Source organism: Anolis sagrei, chromosome 7, assembly GCF_037176765.1.
Source record: "Anolis sagrei isolate rAnoSag1 chromosome 7, rAnoSag1.mat, whole genome shotgun sequence".
Classification (NCBI taxonomy): domain Eukaryota; kingdom Metazoa; phylum Chordata; class Lepidosauria; order Squamata; family Dactyloidae; genus Anolis; species Anolis sagrei.
Window position 1 is genome coordinate 11,251,050 of NC_090027.1, and position 21,346 is coordinate 11,272,395.

Genomic DNA, 21,346 nt, shown 5'->3' on the forward strand with positions numbered 1-21,346 from the left:
AAGTGGAAGGCAAAAGGAAGAGGGGCCGACCAAGGGCAAGATGGATGGATGGCATCCTTGAAGTGACTGGACTGACCTTGAGGGAGCTGGGGGTGGTGATGGCCGACAGGGAGCTCTGGTGTGGGCTGGTCCATGAGGTCATGAAGAGTTGGAGACGACTGAACGAATGAACAACAACATATACTCTGATAGCCATGTATAAATATGTGAGGGGAAGCCACAGGGAGGAGGGAGCAAGCTTGTTTTCTGCTTCCTTGGAGACTAGGACGTGGAACAATGGCTTCAAACTACAAGAGAGGAGATTCCATCTGAACATGAGGAAGAACTTCCTGACTGAGAGAGCCGTTCAGCAGTGGAACTCTCTGCCCCGGAGTGTGGTGGAGGCTCCTTCCTTGGAAGCTTTTAAGCAGAGGCTGGATGGCCATCTGTCAGGGGTGATTTGAATGCAACATTCCTGCTTCTTGGCAGAATGGGGTTGGACTGGATGGTCCATGAGGTCTCTTCCAACTCTTTGATTCTATTCTATGATTCTATGTGATTCTGATGATGTTGCTTGTTGTTTATGTTCTGGTTTTATTTTGCTGTAACATGTTGTCCGGGCTTGGCCCCATGTAAGCTGCTCCGAGTCCCCATTGGGGAGATGGTGGCAGGGTATAAATAAAGATTATTATTCAGTTCTTGTGGTTTTTTTCAGGCTATATGGCCATGTTCTAGAGGCATTTCTCCTGACGTTTCGCCTGCATCTATGGCAGGCATCCTCAAAGGTGAGGTCTGCTGGAACTGGGAAAAAAGGGGTTTATATATCTGTGGAATGGCCCGGGGGAGACAAAGGGCTTTTTGTAAGTTGGGCTAGGTGTGAATCTTAGCATACAATGGGCTGACTGTGCCTGGAGCAAACTCTTCCTGAAAGGTGATTAGATGTCCCTGCCTGTTTTTCTCTCTGCTGTTTTTGCTGTTGCAATTTTAGAATTTTTTTTAATACTGGTAACCAGATTTTGTTCATTTTCATGGTCTCTTCCTTTCTGTTGAAATTGTCCGCATGCTTCTTGTGGATTTCAATGGCTTCTCTGTGTAGTCTGACATGGTGGTTGTGAGAGTGGTCCAGCATTTTTGTGTTCTCAAATAAAAATAAAAAGATTATTATTATTATTATTGTTGTTGTTGTTATTATTGGAAGGCTGAGCGAAGGAAGATCGATGCTTTTGAGCTGTGGTGTTGGAGGAAAGTGCTGAGAGTGCCTTGGACTGCGAGAAGATCCAACCAGTCCATCCTCCAGGAAATAAAGCCCAACTGCTCACTGGAGGGAAAGATACTAGAGACAAAGTTGAAGTCCTTTGGCCACATCATGAGGAGACAGGAAAGCCTAGAGAAGACAATTATGCTGGGGAAAGTGGAAGGCAAAAGGAAGAGGGGCCGACGAAGGGCAAGATGGATGGATGGCATCCTTGAAGTGACTGGACTGACCTTGAGGGAGCTGGGGGTGGTAACGGCCGACAGGGAGCTCTGGCGTAGGCTGGTCCATGAGGTCACGAAGAGTCGGAGACGACTGAACGAATGAACAACAACAACAACAATTGTTATTATTATTATTGTTATTATTATTATTTTATTTTCCAGATCACCAGACTGGGCCACAGCAACACCTGGCAGGGGATGGCTAGTAAATGAAATAAATGATGAGCTTCAATCCTTGTGCGCAGGCGCAGTCTTCTCCCTCCCTCCCTCCTCCCTCCCTAAGTTGCGCATGCGCCCTGAGACCTCGCGAAGAGACCGGTCTGTGGGGCCATGAGGGAGAAGCGAGGGCGCGCCGGCGTGGGCAAGGGCTCGGGTCCCGGGCTCTACGCGGCCGCCGCCTCGGTGCTGTCGGGGCTGGAGCAGCGCTCGGGCTCCCTGAAGGGCCTGGTCTACGGGAGCGGCTTTCCTGGGCCTCGCCTGCTCCTGGCGCTGGTCTCGGAGACGCTCCGCTTCGGTCCCGTGCTGGAGGCCTTGTTCGAGGCGTCGGGCCTGCTCCGCGCGGAGAAGAAGCTCCCTCCTCAGGTGGCGAAGGTCCTGGCCTACGACCTGCTCTTCGGGAGAGGCCTGCGGGGAGGCGGGCCTTGGAAGGCGGCGCTGCTGAAGCACCGGGCTCGCCTGCAGGCCGAGCTGGCCCGCCTCAAGGTGCGCCGGGGAGTCAGCCAAGACCAAGACCTCCTGGCGGCCCCTGCTGGCGGAGACCGGAACTGCACCCCGCCGCGCTATGTTCGAGTCAACACACTCAAGGCGCGCGCTGATGACGTCGTGGACTACTTCAAGCGCCAGGGCTTTGTTTACCTAGGAAGGGCCACCCCTGAGATGAAGGAGGTCGCCTCCTTGGCCGGGAAATCCTTCCTTTTGGACCCCCACCTCCCTGGATTGCTTGTCTTCCCTTCAGGGACGGATTTCCACCAGGATCAGCTCTACAAAGCAGGGCACATTATCCTCCAGGACAAGGCCAGCTGCCTCCCGGCTTTCCTCCTTGACCCGCCATCCGGGTCTCACGTTCTTGACGCCTGCGCCGCTCCCGGCAACAAGACCAGCCACTTGGCCGCCATCATGCGCAACAAAGGGCGCATCTTTGCCTTCGACATCGATGCCAAGCGCCTGTCCACTATGAGCACCATGTTGGCCAGGGCTGGTTCCACCTGCCATGAGCTGGCACACCAGGACTTCTTAACAACTGATCCCAACGATCCCAAATACAGCCGAGTGCAATACATCCTCCTGGATCCGTCCTGCAGCGGGTCTGGCATAGTGGGCCGGCTGCCGTATGAAGAGGAGGAGACAGACGCCCAACGGTTGCAGGCACTGGCCGGGTTCCAGCGCAGGATGCTTGAGCACGCCTTGAAATTCCCAGCTCTGCGCCGTTTGGTGTATTCCACCTGCTCCTTGCACCAGGAGGAGAACGAGGAGGTGGTGCGCGATGTCCTGGAGCAGCATGGAGAACATTTCCAGCTGGTGGAAGCCCTCCCTTCTTGGACCCCTCGGGGCCTAGGGGTCTTCGCAGAGGCCAAGTGCTGCCTCCGAGCATCGCCCAAAGAAACGCTGACCAGTGGGTTTTTTGTGGCAGTGATGGAAAGGCGGCAGGTGGGAACTGAGGGCCAGAGCTCCCCGACAGTGCTCCCTGAAACTGGCAGCCAAGGAGGAGCTGACAAACCCAAGAAGAAGAAGAAAAAGAAACAGAAGCTCCACTGAGTAAGCAATATCTTTCCAAATGCACCAGGACTTCTTGATAACCGATCCTGGCGATCCCAAATACAGCCGAGTACAATACATCTTTCTGGATCCATCCTGCAGCAGGTTTGGCATAGTGGGCCGGCTGCCATACGAAGAGGAGGAGGAAACGGACGCCCAAAGGTTGCAGGCGCTGGCCGGATTCCAGCGCAGGATGCTTGTGCACGCCTTGAAATTCCCAGCTCTGCGCCGTTTGGTGTATTCCACCTGCTCCTTGCACTAGGAGGAGAATGAGGAGGTGGTGCGCGATATCCTAGAACAGCATGGAGAACATTTCCGGCTGGTGGAAGCCCTCCCTTCTTGGACCCCTCGGGGCCTAGGGGTCTTCGCAGAGGCCAAGTGCTGCCTCTGAGCATCGCCCAAAGAAATGCTGACCAATGGGTTCTTTGTGGCGGTGATGGAAAGGCGGCAGGTGGGAACTGAGGGCCAGAGCTCCCTGACAGTGCTCCCTGAAACTGGCAGCCAAGGAGGAGCTGACAAACCCAAGAAAAAGAAGAAAAAGAAACAAGCTCCACTGAACAAGCAATGCAGTGTATCTCTGTGTTTGTTGATGTACTGCTACTCCCTCAATTCCTACTCCTGGTAGGAATTGGGATCCAGTAATATCTGCAAGACCTAATGTTCCCAATACCTCAACTGCCACAGAAAGACTTTGAGGCTATTTACACTATGGCAGTGGTTCTCAATCTGTGGATTCCCAGATGGTTTTGGCCTTCAATTCCCAGAAATCCTAACAGCTGGTAAATGGCTAGGATTTCTGGGAGTTGTAGGCCAAAACACCAGGTTGAGAACCAATGCACTATGCAATTATAATTTTCATATTACAGTTTAGCTGCCATGGCTCCTCTATCCTGTGGAACTCTAGGATTTGTTTCCCTGAGTATCACTTCCTAAACTGCCAATACCAGGGTTCCATAGGACGGATGGCAGTCAAAGAGGAATAAAAATGCTATAATTGTGTGGTTAGAGGAGTTTACAGTTGAGCTGACCATCAGGGGTATGGGTATATTGCATCGCTTTTCCATCTAAACCATCGATTCTCAAATCTGTGGGTCCCCATATGTTTTGGCCTTCAACTCCCAGAAATCTTAACAGCTGGTAAACTGGCTGGGATTTTGGGAGTTGTAGGCCAAAACACCTGGGGACCCACAGGTTGAGAACCACTGATTAGGACTTTGTGATGGTAAGCCATCAAGCAGTGGGATATGCTGCCTTGAAGCTTAGTGGAGTTGTTGTGGAAGTTGTAATGTAAATTATATGGAAAGCACAAGGCTTTGTATCTTTACTTATTTGAATTACGAGATGGCTCACCATGAGGGTTATGTTTGCCTCATTGTCAAAGGTTCTTACCTGGTAACTTAAAAAAATAATCACTTCCATTCCTCTGTTACTAAAAAGGAAATAGGGTTGAGAGAGAAAATGAATTGACCTTGGTTTTGTGGTTCCTGTAGAGTGGAATGATTGTTCATTTCTTAAAAGACCACCATATTGCCATTTTGATAATTAATTCAAAACGTGAGACCTACTTACACTCATCTGTTGTCTTAACAGTGTAAAATAGGAATCAGGAAAACAGGAATCTGGCATGCAGCTCCTATTATCCATCTGTGCCTGATGGGAAATAATACCAACACACCTGGACCACAAACAGTTTAAACTCTCTTGACTGGAGATTTGGCAGATGCCTGTGCGTTTCTCTCACATGCAAAAACAAAGCATAGGATTATCAGAATATAATTATTTTATAATCTAGTCTTCCTCAGCTCAGCCTCTTCCATATACTTTGGACTGAAACTCCCACGATCCCTTACCATGGGTGATTATTACCAAAGATAAATAGCCTGCATTTTTCTGCTGACAAGATGACAGTGCCTTTTGCTATTAGCAGCCATTCCATGCAGGCTATGTTATTTGTTTTAAGTTGTATGGTTGGGATTTGTATATTTTATATTGTGATAGTGGTTGTGTAAATTAAACGAAAAGAACATACCTGAATGAAGTGTTTTACCCATTCTGATATTTTGTGTTTTTAGTGTCAATGAAAATGAGTGTGGGAGAAGTGTGGTTTCTGATCCAACAACCAACACAAATGTTGCAGATTCTAACGTCACTACATCCTTACTGTATCCTTACAGTCACTCTGATATGTTTGTATGAGCATGATCCTGTCTTTAAGAGTCTGAGAAACTGATATGCAGGAGCCCCCTGCAGACCTATTTTTAAGCCACTGGTATATTTTGTATGAAGAATGTGGTAGTGCAGTGGGTTAAACTGCTGAGCTGCTGAACTTGCTGACCAAAAGGTTGGTGGTTTGAATCCAGGGAGCAGGGTGAGCTCCTGCTGCTAGGTCCAGCTTCTGCCAACCTAGCAGTTTGAGTAGATCAATAGGTACTGCTTTTGCGGGAAGGTAATGGTGCTCCATACAGTCATGCTGGCCACATGACCTTAGAGGTGTCTATGGATGACACCTGCTCTTTGGCTTAGAAATGCAGATGAGTATGACCCCTGAGTCGGACTAGTCTTGACTTATTGTGAGGGGAAACCTTTGGATTTAGTATATTGGCTAAAATTTGGTCGTGCCATTTAAATGATGTTGCTTTTGAAACAGGGTGGCCAAACTAGCACAATACTTGTTCTCAGTGAATTCAGTTTTTTTAAGCCTGTTCTCATAAAAAGGTTGGAACAAGACATTATTATCTCAAGAATCCTTAAGAAAAACAGAGCTCTTGTTTGAATTATAAAAGGGACACACACTACCCTGATGTTCTGTTCCCGCTAATTGCTCTGCTCCCACTTCTGTTAGGCAAGAAATTCCCAAAGCCGAACTCTTTCAGAAATAAAACCTGGGCTGTGACTATTCAGAAAGCTAGGGACCTCTGCAATCTAGTGCCCAGTTCATATATGCTTCTCAAAACTCAGGCACCTAGGCCAAACTCACTTTGTTCACCATCCAGTTTGATCCATTCATAATTTCACCAAATATCAATAAAAATAAAGATGGCTAAGGAAAAATATATGAGAAACATTAGCTAATGTTGATATTTAATAATTTATAGATTGTTAACTTTTCTCAACAAAATATGGATAATCAGAGGGGTTCCCTGGTGGTGTGACAGGTGAAATTGCTGAGCTGCTGAATTTGCTGACCGAAAGGTTGGTGGTATGAATCTGGGGAGCAGGCTGAGCTCTCCCTGTTAGCCCCAGCTTCTGCCAACCTAGCAGTTTAAAAACATGCAAATCTGAGTAAATCAATAGGTACTGCTTCTGTGGGACGGTAACTGCACTCCATGCAGTCATGCTGGCCACATGGCCTTGGAGGTGTCTACGGTCAACGCCAGCTCTTCGGCTTAGAAATGGAGATGAGCAACCCCCCCCCCTTGCGTTGGACATGACTTGACAATGTCAAGGGAAACTTTTACCTTATTATAATTAATAATAATAATAATAATAACAACAACACATTTTATTACGCAGAGTCAGACACGACTAGACTTCGTGTCAGGGGTAACCTTTACCTATGGGTAATCAGATAATCCTAAACAAATGTATTTCAAGATGTATTTGTAAGACTGACACTTATTTCCACTCTTTGCTGTGCAAAGTACTTCTGAAAATCCACCCTTTCCCCCTCATTTCTATGCCATATTCCTTCTCCCAGTCTATGGGCACTCTGTCAACGCCCATAGCTGACCACCAGCATCCTTGGACCTCTGTGTCTCTGCCCCCTTAGCCACCTTCTCAGCATGTTAATCAGGTGTTTTTGCAAGACTTACTATGATTTGCCTTTGCAAAATCAGTCTCCAAGACCAGCCCAAGGAGGGTGATCTAAGAGCTTTTCAAAACGTCTTTGTATTTTTGGCTGGACAGCCAGGAACCCTCTGGAACAAGACCTTCTTGTCCTTTTGACAGAATGAGACAATTTGTCCAGCCAAGTGCAAGCCCACAGCCCCTGCTTTTTCCCTTTGTAAGCAAGTCACAACACCAGGATCAGGAAAAAAATAACATCTTTTAATAGCTTAGTAACTGGCACAGATGGTACGGTATTTGGATCCACAACTAGTTTTATTCTTCACACACAATGAAAACACTGCACTGTGGAGCTCAGGGGAGAGAGCAGCTGGGACGGTGTTTAGCACTGCACCTACGGAGTGGGGCAGGAGACGTGGATGGCGCGCCTGGTTCTCTGCAGTTGTATCCATGGGGTGTGAAAAACAAAGTGACCCCCACATCTAGGGATGAAGGAAGCTGCCTTTCGCCAAGTCAAACTATTGGTCAGTATAACTTTCCAAATGGCAGAAATCACTCCCAACATCTATAACCTGAGCTTTTTTTGCTAGAGATGATGGGGATTGAACTCGCATGATTTCTACACCAATGGTTCACATCCTTTGTCCCTCCAAATGTCTGGGGATTTTGAACTTCTGCAAATTTCATAGTTTGGGGATTCTGAGCACTGAATCCCCCCCCCCCCCCAAATGTTAGAAGATCAAAGTCTGAGAACTACCGTATATTCCGGAATACAAGGCGACTGGGGCTATAAGACGACCCCCCAACATTTCATCTCAAAATACAGAGTTGGGGATATACTCGCCGTTTAAGACGACTTTGCATTCAGCTCCTCCGTAGTTTCCTGACTTCTTTGATAGGTTCAGCAAGCCATGGCCCTGCCTTGAAGCAGGGGCTGCCGCTGGTTGCACCAAGGCAGCAAGGCTTCCTGCCTTCTCAGGCAGCTCCAGAGCGCCATCGCTATTGCACTGGAGATCCTGGACTTTAGCACTCTACGTGGGGCTGCCCTTGAAAACGGCCCGGAAATTCCAGTTGGTACAGCGGCCGGCAGCCAGGCTGTTAACTGGTGCTCCTTACAGGGAGAGGTCAACCCTCCTGTTTAAGGAGCTCCATTGGCTGCCATTCATTTTCCGGGCCCAATTCAAGGTGTAGATGCTTACCTACAAAGCCCTAAACGGTTTGGGACCCATCTACCTTCGTGACCGCATTTCTGTATACGAACCCACACGATCTCTTCGTTCATCTGGTGAGGCCCTGCTCATGATCCCACCTGCTTCACAGGCGCGATTGGTGAGAACGAGAGACCACCTTCTCGGTGGTGGCCCCGCGACTCTGGAACTCCCTCCCCAAGGACATCAGGCAGGCCCCAACACTGGCAGTTTTTAGAAGGAGCTTGAAAACATGGTGTGCCTTCCCAGAATAAGGAATCCTAAGCAATATGTCCTTAATGCACTTTATGAGAGATTTAGAACTGTCTGCACGTCCACCTTTCCCAAAATATTCCTCCTATCCCCTTTGAACTTCCCAGCTTTTAACTTTTAAACCTTTCACATTTGGCCCTGCCTCATGTTTTTAAAATGTGTTGTGTTATTATTGTATTGTTTTGCTTTTTAAGAGTTATTTATTGTTTTGCTGTTATTGTTTTCAATATGTTATTGGGCTTGGCCTCTTGTAAGCCGCTCCGAGTCCTGCGGGAGATGGTAGCGGGGTATAAGAACCCCTCTTGAATGGAGGGTGTGTGCGGCACAAGGAAGCCCTCGAGTCTGAAGGCAGAGGGAGGTATGGCCCAAAGGTGGAGGTGGAGCCAGCGCCAAGCTCTCTGCCTCTTCCTCACATGCCTCCAGCATGGAGGGACTCGGGATGGATGACATGGGAGAGTCAATGCCGGCGGAATAGCAAGTGACTATCATCCGAAGGCGCAAGGAAGCCTGCAGTCCTGGGTGGCTGCATGCCTGGGATGGGCTTGCTGAGGCATTCTGGGAGCCGTAGTTTCTGTCTTCGGACTCGAGGTCTTCCTTGCACCGCCAATGCACGCACCCTCCATCCAAGAGGGCTAAAGCCCAGGATTGCCAGTGCTTTGAGGCACGGCCATGGCTCGCTGAACCCAACGAAGGAGTCAGGAAACTATGGAGAGCTTCCTTGGGCCTAAGGTGAGCCTAGCGTGCCTGGGATGGGATTGCTGAGGCATTCTGGGAGTCGTAGTTTCTGTCTTCGGACTCGAGGGGCTTCTTTGCACCGCCGATACACACACCGCCCATCCAAGAGGGCTAAAGCCCAGGATTGCCAGTGGTTTGAGGCACGGCTATGGCTCGCTGAACCCAACGAAGGAGTCAGGAAACTATGGAGGTGCTTCCTTGGGCCTAAGGTGAGCCTAGCGTGCCTGGGATGGGATTGCTGAGGCATTCTGGGAGCTGTAGTTTCTGTCTTCGGACTCGAGGTCTTCCTTGCACCGCCGATGCACGCACCCTCCATCCAAGAGGGCTAAAGCCCAGGATTGCCAGTGGTTTGAGGCACGGCCATGGCTCGCTGAACCCAACGAAGGAGTCAGGAAACTATGGAGGCACTTCCTTGGGCCTAAGGTGAGCCTAGCGTGCCTGGAATGGGCTTGCTGAGGCATTCTGGGAGCTGTAGTTTCTGTCTTCGGACTCAAGGGCTTCCTTGCACCGCCGACACGCGCACCCTCCATCCAAGAGGGCTAAAGCCCAGGATTGCCAGTGCTTTGAGGCACGGGCATGGCTCGCTGAACCCAACGAAGGAGTCAGGAAAGAATGGAGGTGCTTCCTTGGACCTAAGGTGAGCCTAGTGACCTTTAGAAGAGGTGAGTGGCAGGGACCGCGGGGACAGCCGAATGGACGATCACCCCCCATGGCAATACGGCCTGCCAGTCCTCCTCCCTCCTTCCTAAGGTAGTTGGATTTTATTCTTTTCTTTTAATTATTATTATGTTAATTTTATACCTGGCATAATTTTATACCTGGCACTGGAGCCCCTGGTGGCGCAGTGGGTTAAACCCCTGTGCTGGCAGGACTGAAGACTGACAGGTCGCAGGTTTGAATCCGGGGAGAGACAGATGAGCTCCCTCTATCAGCTCCAGCTCCTCATGCGGGGACATGAGAGAAACCTCCCACAAGGATGATAAAAACATCAAAATCATCCGGGTGTCCCCTGGGCAACGTCCTTGCAGACTGCCAATTCTCTCACACCAGAAGCAACTTGCAGTTTCTCAAATCACTCCTGACACGACAAAAAAAACAACAATCCGGCATACTAGATGAGCCCCAACTTTTCTTATGATTTTCCAGGCCTAAAAAGTTGTCTAGTACCCTGGGATATATGATACTATTCTACACCACTGATGGATGGTTTCTCCCTTAGTGAGCTACCTAGATGAACCTAAAATCACGCAATGCTGGAAGCTTTTTCTGCGCTGGGGAAAAGCGAGAAGGCGGGCCTAAGGGAGGAGGAGGCCTATTTCTATGGGACCTAAAGTCATTTATAGCAGCAGTAGAAGTAGATTGTCAACATATTAAGATACAAAACAGACTCCACTGTAAACATTGTCACTGAGAGGGGGGTGCTGCAGAAGGAGGATGAGATATTCAGAAAGGCAGAGTCATGGCTGGTTTAACAGGATCTCTTTGAAAGGTGACAGAGCACTATGTACAGATGGGACACAGCTCCTGGTTAGGTTTTGCCACTTGGGACCCTGCATTTAAGATGGTGGTGATGTTTTTGTTTTCCAACTTAAGGGGTGGTTTGTAACATGGGGCGACAATACTTTTGAGTACATGCCATGTGCAGACCTGCCTCTCCCGGTGCCCTATTTCTCTCACACGCACCCAATTGTGTGCATCAGATGACGCCTGGCCTTCTCCATCGTTACTGCATTTCCTCTGATGGTAACAAGGAGGCATTTCAAAGAACTTTCCATGCATGGCAAACCTTTGGGTTCGCCACGTGAGGTAGGTCAATCCCATTTCTCAGAGAGGGGATGCAGGCACAGCATGGTTACGTAAGTGACTTGGCCAAGATTACACAACACGTCAGCGGCAGAGCCAGACACTTCCAACCATCGTTTTGCTTGGGAGGTGGGTGAATCGGGTTTGTAAAGCAGGGAAAGGAAACAAAAATATGATATGATCTTAAAGTATCCCTTCAAAGAGGAATGGTTAGCCTAAGTGGAAGAAAACAATCAAAAAACTAAACATTTCTCCTGTTAGTAATCAATGTGCAATGGTTATGGCTGAAAATGTTTCCTGTCCAAACCTAGTAGGGCTTAAGTCAGCTGGTTATCTGGTATAGCTATCTAAAGTCATGGTAGCTAAGGTACCAAAAGTCACTTGTCAATCACAGGTGTTGATTTGCTGGTTTGTTTAAGAAAAAAAATTCCAATCTCTATGGACACAGGAATAAAGTTACAGGTGACGGAGTGCCTGCGACACTCTCTGGTTACCTGATAGTGCCCCACAGCTGTCAGCGCAAAGGGAAAGTCAAGTGCATAGTAAGGTCCACCAGACCGGATTCCCTCAGCTGTGGAAATCCCTTGGGCCTCCTCAGCTAATGCTCTTGCACCGCCAAATTCTCCCGTTTGTCTTTGATCTCTCTTGGGGCTTTGTCGCTGGAAGGTTTGTTGGAATAATCGCGTTCTCCGAAGATGGTGCTCCCAATCCGAACATTGGTGGATCCGACTTCAATCTGTGCGGAAGGAAAAGCAAAAGGACAGGCGTGGGACCAGTTTCTCTCGCGTTAGTGCAGACTGCACTGCTCCCAATATTTATTTATTTACGACATATATATGCCACCCTTCTCACCCCGAAGGGGACTCAGAGTGGCATACAAGTCATATGTACATACAACATACTATATTATTAGCATAGTACTAATACATCATTGATAATATTAGTATTATATATTCTATTTTGGATAATGAAAACAGATAATACTTTGGATCACACAGTATTCACACTTGGGTAGGAATTTGGGTCTGAAAGAGCACATCTATCAGAACTGCCACTCTAGGCCAGAGTGAAGATAGAGGGGGTCAGGGGACAGTTCCATCTTGTCTCCTGGATATGTCATCAGTTGGAGACCCCTCCCCCCAGGACTAACTGCCACTGTGGAAAAGAGTGAAGAGAGGGGGGCCAGGAGACAATTACATCTTGTCTCCTGGATATGTCAGCAATTCCTACCCCCCCCCCCCCCCCCTCACCAACTGCCGCTCTGGGCAAGAGGGAAGACAGAGGGGGCCAGGGGACAGTTCCATCTTGTCTCCTGCATATGTCTTCAGTTGGGGACCCCCCCCCTCTTCCCCGGCACCAACTGCCGCTCTGGGCAAGAATGAAGACAGGGGGGCCAGGGGACAGTTCTACTTTTTCTCCTGCATATGTCATCAGTTGGGGACCCCTCCACCCAGCAGCAACGCCTGCTCTGGACCAGACTGAAGAGAGAGGGGACCAGGGGACAGTTCCATCTTGTCTCCTGCATATGTCATCAGTTGGGGGACCCTCCCGGGCACCAACTGCTGCTCTGAGCAAGAGTGAAGAGAGAGGGGACTAGGGGACAGTTCCATCTTGTTTCCTGCATATGTCATCAGTTGGGGACCCCTCCACCCAGCACCATTGGCAGCTCTGGGCCAGAGTGAAGGGCGGGGGGTAGGGGACAGTTCCACCTTGCCTCCTGTGCTATGAATATAATATAATATAATATAATATAATATAATATAATATCTATATAAATAAAATGTAATGTTCATTTGTGGGATTAACATAACTCAAAGCCACTGGATGAATTGACACAAAATTTGGACACAATACATCTATTAGGCCAACAAGTGACCACCACTCATAAAAACACTGGAAAACACAGCAAAAGAGACTTAAAAAGCAAAAAAAAAAAAACCCACAAAAATACATTACAACACATGCGCAAAGCCCTATATGTACACAAACACACATATATACACATATTCACAAATATATACAGAAATATATACACACATATATACACACACAAAACACATACACAGAAAGGGGGAGGGAGGGGGGAGGGGGGAGGGAGGGAGGGAGGGAAGGGAGGGAGGAAGGAAGGAAGGAAGGAAAGAAGGAAGGAAGGAAAAAAGGACAGAAGGAGGGCGAGAAAGAGGGAAAGAAGGAAAGAAAGAAAGAGAAGGAAGGAAGGAGGGAATGAAATAAAACAGTGAGAAAGGGAAGGAAGGAGAGAAGGAACGAAAGAGAGAAAGAGGGAGGGAAGGAAGGAAGGAAAGAGACAAGGAGGGATGGAACCAAAAAGCAAAGGAAGCGAGAAAAGAAACAAGTGGAGAAGGAAGAAAGAAGAAGGGAAAGAAGGAGAGAAAGAAAGGTAGAGAAGGAAGGAGAGAAAGAAATAAAAAAGTGAAAGAGGGAAGGAAGGAGAGAAGGATGAAAGAGAGAAAGAGGGAGGGAAGGAAGGAAAGAGACAAGGAAGGATGGAACCAAAAAGCAAAGGAAGCGAGAAAAGAAACAGGTAGAGAAGGAAGAAAGAAGAATGGAAAGAAAAAGAGGGAAGATAGGAGAGAAAGAGGGAGGGAAGGTTGGCCACAGCAATGCATGGCGGGTACAGCTAGTAATATAATATCTAATACAATATATTGTATATACATATAATATTTATAATATTATAATGTAATATGATATACTACTACTAATAATATATTAAAATTATATATTTTATATTACATGGAATATTACTAATAACATTACAATATAATGGTATAGTACAATATAGTAATATATAATATATATATTATAGATTATTATATATTATATATTATTATTATATATTATATATTATTATTATATATTATATATATTATAATACACAATATATAATACTGATATTGTGAGAAGGGCGGCATATAAATGCCGTAAACAAACAAACAAACAAACAAACAAATAAATAAATAAACAAACTGGAATAGCAGTGAACTCTCCCAACGTATCCTTTCCCCACCAAAAAAAAAAAGGGGGGGGGGGGATCTGCACATACAGCACTTGTAGAAACTGCAATCATTCATAAAAGTATAATACGTATTTATTATAAATCCAATAGTGGCTGTCAAATAGGAAAGACAGCAAATGCAAAATGCTGCTACAATAAACAGTGGCAAAAACAAAGCCAACTTACTGCGTGCTGGAAGTCTGTAGACATCCCCATGCTGAGCTCAACGTTTTCAATGGGGATGTTGAGTTTGTCGCACATCTCCTGACGCAGCGATATTAACATCTAGAGAAGGAGAGGAAAAATACTGCTAAGCTCTCCCCTTTTTATTTAAAAGCCAAACCTCATGCAGGACAATCCCTATTTCCTATGACACATCAGATGTACCTGGAAGTCAGGATTGGGCCCCATACTGAGGTCATGCCCAAAGCTGCCAATGGTCATCAGGCCCACAAATTCCAGGCCAGGACACTTCTGGAGGATGTGCGCCACCGTCGTCACAGTTTCTCCAGGAGGGAGGCCATGTTTACCTTTCAAAGAGAAGTCATGTTTATTTGTATATGACATGTTTGCACTGATTTCATTTATTTAACCTTTGCTACTAACATGAGCACTTCCTTGGGTTCTACCCTGAGGGCATCAAACATGGGGACCTTCTAGATGCCCTTGTGGTTCCCATGAGAGACTTCATTCATCTAAATCTCCCCAGCGGAAGCCATAGTGTATCTAAACTCAACCTTCACAATATCCTTTATGTAGCATTGCCAGAGGCAGTATACTTACTGTCTTCTCCACTAGTGTTTATTTGAACCATGATTTTTAGCTTCTCCGAACAGCCCTTCTTCTGCCAAGAAGCATTCACTCTGTCTGCCAGTTTAAGGGAATCCACTGTTTCCAGCATGAATAGGTTAGGCACCCCTAAAGACATAAAAAGGCAATTTGAGCAACGATTGGCTTACACACGAACCCAACAAACAAGAATTATCTTACATTGGTGAAGGGAGACAACTGGCAACTTGCTCTTGTGTAAAGAGTGGTCTTGAGGTTGCCTTTCGCCCCGTATAAGGCTCTCTTGTGTGAAAACTCAACCCACTATCTATCTATCTATCTATCTATCTATCTATCTATCGTATTTATTTTCCACCCTTTTCACCCTGCAAGGGACTCAGGGCGGATTATAATGTACATATACATGGCAAATATTCATTGCCATAGACATAAAACATATATAGACAGACACTCAGAGGCTATTTAACATTCCAGCTTTTCTTGAAGGTATTCTGGCCACCAGGGGAGCTGTCGCTTCACCGTCTATTTGTGACAATGATGAAGTACTTCCTCATTCTTTGCATGCTTGCTGGAGATTTTTATGGCCTTGTAAATTAGTTAAATTAGCCTCTCCACATAAGTGGTACCTAAATTTCCTACTTGACAGATGTCACAACTCACAGGGTAGTTTTCACCTTGCTCAAGACACCACCACACACCAAGGTTTTGTAATTTATTGAGAAAAAGCAAAATCAAAACAGATAAATAAAGATGCAAAAGTTCAATAGGCAAAACAGAGTCTTAAATGCAAAGGCAAAGTTCCCAAGATCCAAAGGCAAATAACATGAAGCATAATCCCTTAGCAATGGTCTAACAAGAGTCCATGGTAGACAGGTAACATCAGGATCAAAATCCAAGTCTCAGAGAAGCCAGAAGCGTTCCGCAAAAGCCAAGGTAATTCCACAGAAGTTAACAGGGAAAGAGCAACATTGGACTGACTGGAAATGCCTGTTGGCTACATCATAAAATAAGTTTGCCTGACATGAAAGCATTGCGTTGACCTTTGGCTTCACGCTTGCTTGCAAGGCGTGAGCTTCTGCGAACCCTTAATTGTAAACGATCATGTCTACTCATTAATTCACTATTATCTTCAAAGCTGGACAACTCATTATCTTGGCCCAGCTGGGCCTGATCACCCTCCACCTGCGGTTGTGGAGTTTCACTATCTTTATCTAAATGCACATTCCTTTCTCCGGGGAACAGACTTGCTGTTTCCTCTTCAGGAGCCACACTATCAGCCCCGTCTGGAACATGTACACAAATCTGTAACCCATCAGCCTCATCGTCATCCTGCGGAAAGTCAGGCTCAGAAGGCCCAGACAGTTCAGTCTCAGATTCAGACTCAGACTGAGCCACAAAAACAGATGCAATTGTCTTTCGGGCTGCAAAGGTCGACAACAAGCTACACAAATTAGTCGGAAGCTCACTCCGACCTAGGCTGTCTTCGAACTCATGACATTTCGGTCAGTAGTGATCTTAATGCAGCTGTCTCCCAGCCAGTTGTGCCCCATCCCGCCACAGACATAGGAGCCCAATCACTTCCTATGTCTTATGCTGTGCATCAAAACTTTATTCACAACATTTACATTTCCTTAACGCAGCACATGAAGAGTACATTTTTTAAACTCCCAAATCAGCATCAAAACCAATACAAATACAATGTTCTGGTTGCGGATGACACGATAAATAAATAGCATCAAAACCAAGTTGTGTTTACCTATCAGTTTGTTGACATTGTTCTTCTGCAGGTGGCCTATGAAATGCCACTTGATGTCTGGACACGAAGAGAGAATCTGGGGAGAAAAATCAAGAGTGAATAAATGTTAGCATCCAATGCCATTCACAGTGCATTTTCAACAGACAGATACCCTATATCAGCGTTTCTCAACCCTGCGGGGTGTCACGAGGGGGTGTCAGAGGGGTCCCCAAAGACTATCAGAAAACACAGGGTTCTGTGTGGGAAGTTTGCCCCAATTCTATCATTGGTGGAGTTCAGAGGGCTCTTTGATTGTAGGTGAACTATAAATCCCAGCAACTACAATCTCCAAATGTCAAGGTCTATTTTCCACAAACTCCACCAGTGTTCACATTTGGGCATTTTGAGTATTTGTGTCAAGTTTGGTCTAGACGTATCATTGTTTGAGTCCACAGTGCTCCCTTGATGTAGGTGAACTACAACTCCAAAACTCAAGGACAATGCCCACCAAACCCTTCCAGTATTTTCTGTTGTTCATGGGAGTTCCGTGTCTCATGTTTCCTTCAATTCCATCATTGGTGGAGTTCAGAATGCTCTTTGATTGTGGGTGAACTATATATCCCAGCAACTGCAACTCCAAAATGCCAATACCAATCCCTCCCACCCCCAGTATTCAAATGTGGGCATATTCGGTATTTGTGTTAAATTGGTCCAGTGAATGAAAATACATCCTGTATATGAGATATTTACATTACGATTCATAACAGTAGCAAAATTAGTTATGAAGTAGCAACGAAAATAATTTTATGGTTGGGGGTCATCACAACATGAGGAATTGTATTAAAGGGTCACGGCATTAGGAAGGTTGAGAAACACTGCCCTATATACATCTATTTAGGAATTTCTATCAGGTTTTTTAAGTGCATGGTTAGTACAAATGTCACCCAATGTCATTCATAGTGCGTTTTCAATGGACAGATACCCTATATATGTATATTTAGGGATTTGTAACAGGTTTATTTAATACATGGTTAGTACAAAATGTACAACTAGAAAAAGGTGCCGTTGGAAAAGTCCGGCAAAAACTAAACAATTTATTAAGAATCTAACTGAGGTCCCTTCCACACAGCTGTATATAATCCAGATCTGGACAAAATTTACCGCACAGACCCAACATAGAATCATAGAATCAAAGAGTTGGAAGAGACCTCATGGGCCATCCAGTCCAACCCCATTCTGCCAAGAAGCAGGAATATTGCATTCAAATCACCCCTGACAAATGGCCATCCAGCCTCTGCTTAAAAGCTTCCAAAGAAGGAGCCTCCACCACACTCCGGGGCAGAGAGTTCCACTGCTGAACGGCTCTCACAGTCAGGAAGTTCTTCCTCATGTTCAGATGGAATCTCCTCTCTTGTAGTTTGAAGCCATTGTTCCACGTCCTAGTCTCCAAGGAAGCAGAAAACAAGCTTGCTCCCTCCTCCTCCCTGTGGCTTCCTCTCACATATTTATACATGGCTATCATATCTCCTCTCAGCCTTCTCTTCTTCAGGCTAAACATGCCCAGTTCCCTAAGCCGCTCCTCATAGGGCTTGTTCTCCAGACCCTTGATCATTTTAGTCGCCCTCCTCTGGACACATTCCAGCTTGGCCAACTGTGAATACTGGCAGGGTTTGAAGGTGATTGTTCTGGAAATCTGGGAGTTGTAGTTCATTTTTCTTCAGAGAGCACTGAACCCAGCTGACGATGGATCTGGACCAAACTTGGCACCCAGACCTATCATGGTTAACTGTGCATACTGGCAGGCTTTGGGGGTTATTACCCTGGGAATCTGGGAGTTGTAGTTCACCCATGTCCAGAGAGCAATGAACACGGCCGACGGTGGATCTGGACCAAACTAGGCACCCAGACCCAACATGGCCAACTTTGAATCTTGGCAAGGTTTATTTATTGATTTACGACACTTATTTATTTATTTATTTACTTACTTACGACAATGGGGACTCAGAGCGGCTTACAAGGTATATATTACATACAATATATTACATTATTAGCATAGTACAATATCAGCATTAAACATTGCTATATTGCCCCATACCACTATATTCTAATATTATTAGTAATATTACATGTAATATAAATATATAATTATAATATATTATTATTATTATTATTATTATTATATTGCATTACATTATAATATTATAAATATTATATGTATATACAATATATAATATATAATATAATATAATATAATATAATATAATATAATATAATATAATATAATATAATATAATATTATATTATATTATATTATTAGAATAGCACACGGAGACAAGGTGGAACTGTCCCCTGGCCCAGAGTGACAGTTGGTGCTGGGGGGAGGGGTCTCCAGCTGATGGCATATCCGGTTTGGGGGTGAATGCCATGGGAATCTGAGAGTTGTAGTTCACCTGCCTCCAGAGAACACTAAACCAAGCCGATGACGGATCTGGGCCAAACTTGGCACACAGAACCAACATGGTCAACTGTGAATACTGGCAGGGTTTGGGTGTTGTTTCCCTGGGAATCTGGGAGTTGTAGTTCACACTTATCCAGAGAACCCTGAACGCAGCCAACAACATATCAGGACCAAACTTGGCACACAGATCCAACATGGCCAACTTTGAATACTGGCAAGGTTTGGGAAGGATTGACCCATGATAATGGAAATTGTAGTTCACCCAGATCCTAATGCATTTTCAAATGGGAGCATTCATAAAAAAAAACAAAATCAAGGACTGGCCTTTTCCTTAAAATAACATTACAAATTATCTAAGTGATATTAGAAAACTTCCCAAAACAAACAATGCCTTCTTTGAATAACTCGGGCACCTCCGGGTCCCCAAGCTATTTGGAATAAAAATGTGATGAGGCAACACTAATGTAAGTATAAATGTAACTGAGGCAGCTTTAGGGTTAGGTACCTAACTCACTGGAATTATCCTGTTCATAAGTGAACTGAAGAAGATTTCTAAGTCCTAACTCAGGACTATGCTCTGAGTCTCCTTCAGAGTGAGAAGGGCAACATATAACATGAGGAAGAACTTCCTGACTGTGAGAGCCGTTCAGCAGTGGAACTCTCTGCCCCAGAGTGTGGTGGAGGCTCCTTCTTTGGAAGCTTTTAAACAGAGGCTGGATGGCTATCTGTCAGGGGTGATTTGAATGCAATATTCCTGCTTCTTGGCAGAATGGGGTTGGACTGGATGGCCCATGAGGTCTCTTCCAACTCTTTGATTCTATGATTCTAAATAATAATAATAATAATAATAATAATAATAATAATAATAATAATAATTCCTGGCAGTATAATAGTATAATATAGTTTATACATGGATGTATTGATGTTATATTGATGTATTGATGTATCGTTATATTGATGTAGTTGCCTTAGTTACTGTTTTAAATGCTAATGTTGTGCACTTTGTATATTGACCTGGCTGTAAACCGCACTGAGTCGCCTATGGGCTGAGAGAGTGCAGTATACAAATAAAGTAAATAAGTAAATAAGTAAATAAATACATATCATGTTGACGAAAAAGGGTTTATATTCAAGAATATAAACATATATTCAAGAATATAAACAAGAATATAAACATATATATACATACACACACACACACCACTTAGAACCTCTGAAGATGCCATTAGCCACAGATGCAGGAGAAACGTCAGGAGAGAATGCTACATGGCCACACAGCCTGAAAAACTCACAGCAACTCAGTGATTCCTCTGTGTGTGTGTGTGTGTGTGTGTGTGTGTGTGTGTACACACACACACACCACTTAGAACCTCTGAAGATGCCATTAGCCACAGATGCAGGAGAAACGGCAGGAGAGAATGCTACATGGCCACAAAGGGTTTATATTCAAGAATATGCAGTGTATTTTATTTATTAGAACATTTATATCCACAGTAGAAGACCTATATGCAGTATTTAAAAAAATATCAAAATAATAAAAAATAGTATTTTTTTCATATTAGGAGCAACTTGAGAAATTGCAAGTCGCTTCTGGTGTGAGAGAATTGGCCGTCTGCAAGGACGTTGCCCAGGGGATGTCCGAATGTTTTGATGTTTTACCATCCTTGTGGGAGGCCTCTCTCATGTCCCTGCATGGGGAGCTGGAGCTGACAGAGGGAGCTCATCCATGCTCTCCCTGGATTCGAACCTCTGACCTGTCGGATTTAAGTCCTGTCGGCACAAGGGTTTAACCCATTGCACCACATGGGGCTCCTAATAAAAAATAGTCTTTTTTTCGTATTAGGAGCAACTTGAGAAACTGCAAGTTGCTTCTGGTGTGAGAGAATTGGCCGTCTGCAAGGATGTTGCCCAGGGGACGTCCGAATGTTTTGATGTTTTACCATCCTTGTGGGAGGCCTCTCTCATGTCCCCGCATGGGGAGCTGGAGCTGACAGAGGGAGCTCATCCATGCTCTCCCTGGATTCGAACCCCCGACCTGTCGGATTTAAGTCCTGTCGGCACAAGGGTTTAACCCATTGCACCACATGGGGCTCCGATGGCACAATGGGTATATCTAAATAACAGTATTAAAAAGTATATCAAAGATCAAACAATGCAAATCTAAATAATGTTATAATGCATTTAATAACTTTAAAAGTTAAGGTTTAAATCCAAGTGTACTTACTCTTGAGTCTGATGCTTTTTCCAGTAATTCTTGGACCTACAGGAATCAAGACATTGGATTTAACTTTTGTTAAACTGACAACTTTTGATTGGGACTCATTACAATGAATGGGCCAGGGATGAGCCAAAGA

At 45.4% G+C, this 21,346-nt stretch overlaps 2 protein-coding genes across 2 annotated transcripts in view; one reads left to right on the forward strand and one right to left on the reverse strand.

Moving 5' to 3' along the window:
• The first annotated feature begins 1,756 nt into the window (after positions 1–1,756).
• On the forward strand, positions 1,757–5,244 carry NSUN5 (NOP2/Sun RNA methyltransferase 5). The gene has a single exon (XM_060787293.2). The coding sequence runs from the start codon at positions 1,786–1,788 to the stop codon at positions 3,208–3,210; it is 1,425 nt and encodes a 474-aa protein (XP_060643276.2). The 5' UTR covers positions 1,757–1,785; the 3' UTR covers positions 3,211–5,244.
• A 1,992-nt stretch (positions 5,245–7,236) lies between these two features.
• PLPBP (pyridoxal phosphate binding protein) overlaps positions 7,237–21,346 on the reverse strand; it is an 18,190-nt gene continuing 4,080 nt past the window's right edge. The window contains exons 3-8 of the mRNA XM_060787026.2: positions 21,217–21,252; positions 16,556–16,631; positions 14,794–14,928; positions 14,398–14,540; positions 14,197–14,295; positions 7,237–11,730 (exon numbers count right to left, since the gene is read on the reverse strand). Coding sequence (XP_060643009.2) covers positions 11,593–11,730; positions 14,197–14,295; positions 14,398–14,540; positions 14,794–14,928; positions 16,556–16,631; positions 21,217–21,252 — 627 coding nt within the window. The 3' untranslated portion in view covers positions 7,237–11,592. The remainder of the gene's footprint in view (positions 11,731–14,196; positions 14,296–14,397; positions 14,541–14,793; positions 14,929–16,555; positions 16,632–21,216; positions 21,253–21,346) is intronic.

Coding starts and splice junctions, on each gene's coding strand:
- NSUN5 (XM_060787293.2), top strand. CDS start 1,786: ATGAGGGAGAAGCGAGGGCGCGCCGGCGTGGGCAAGGGCTCGGGTCCC.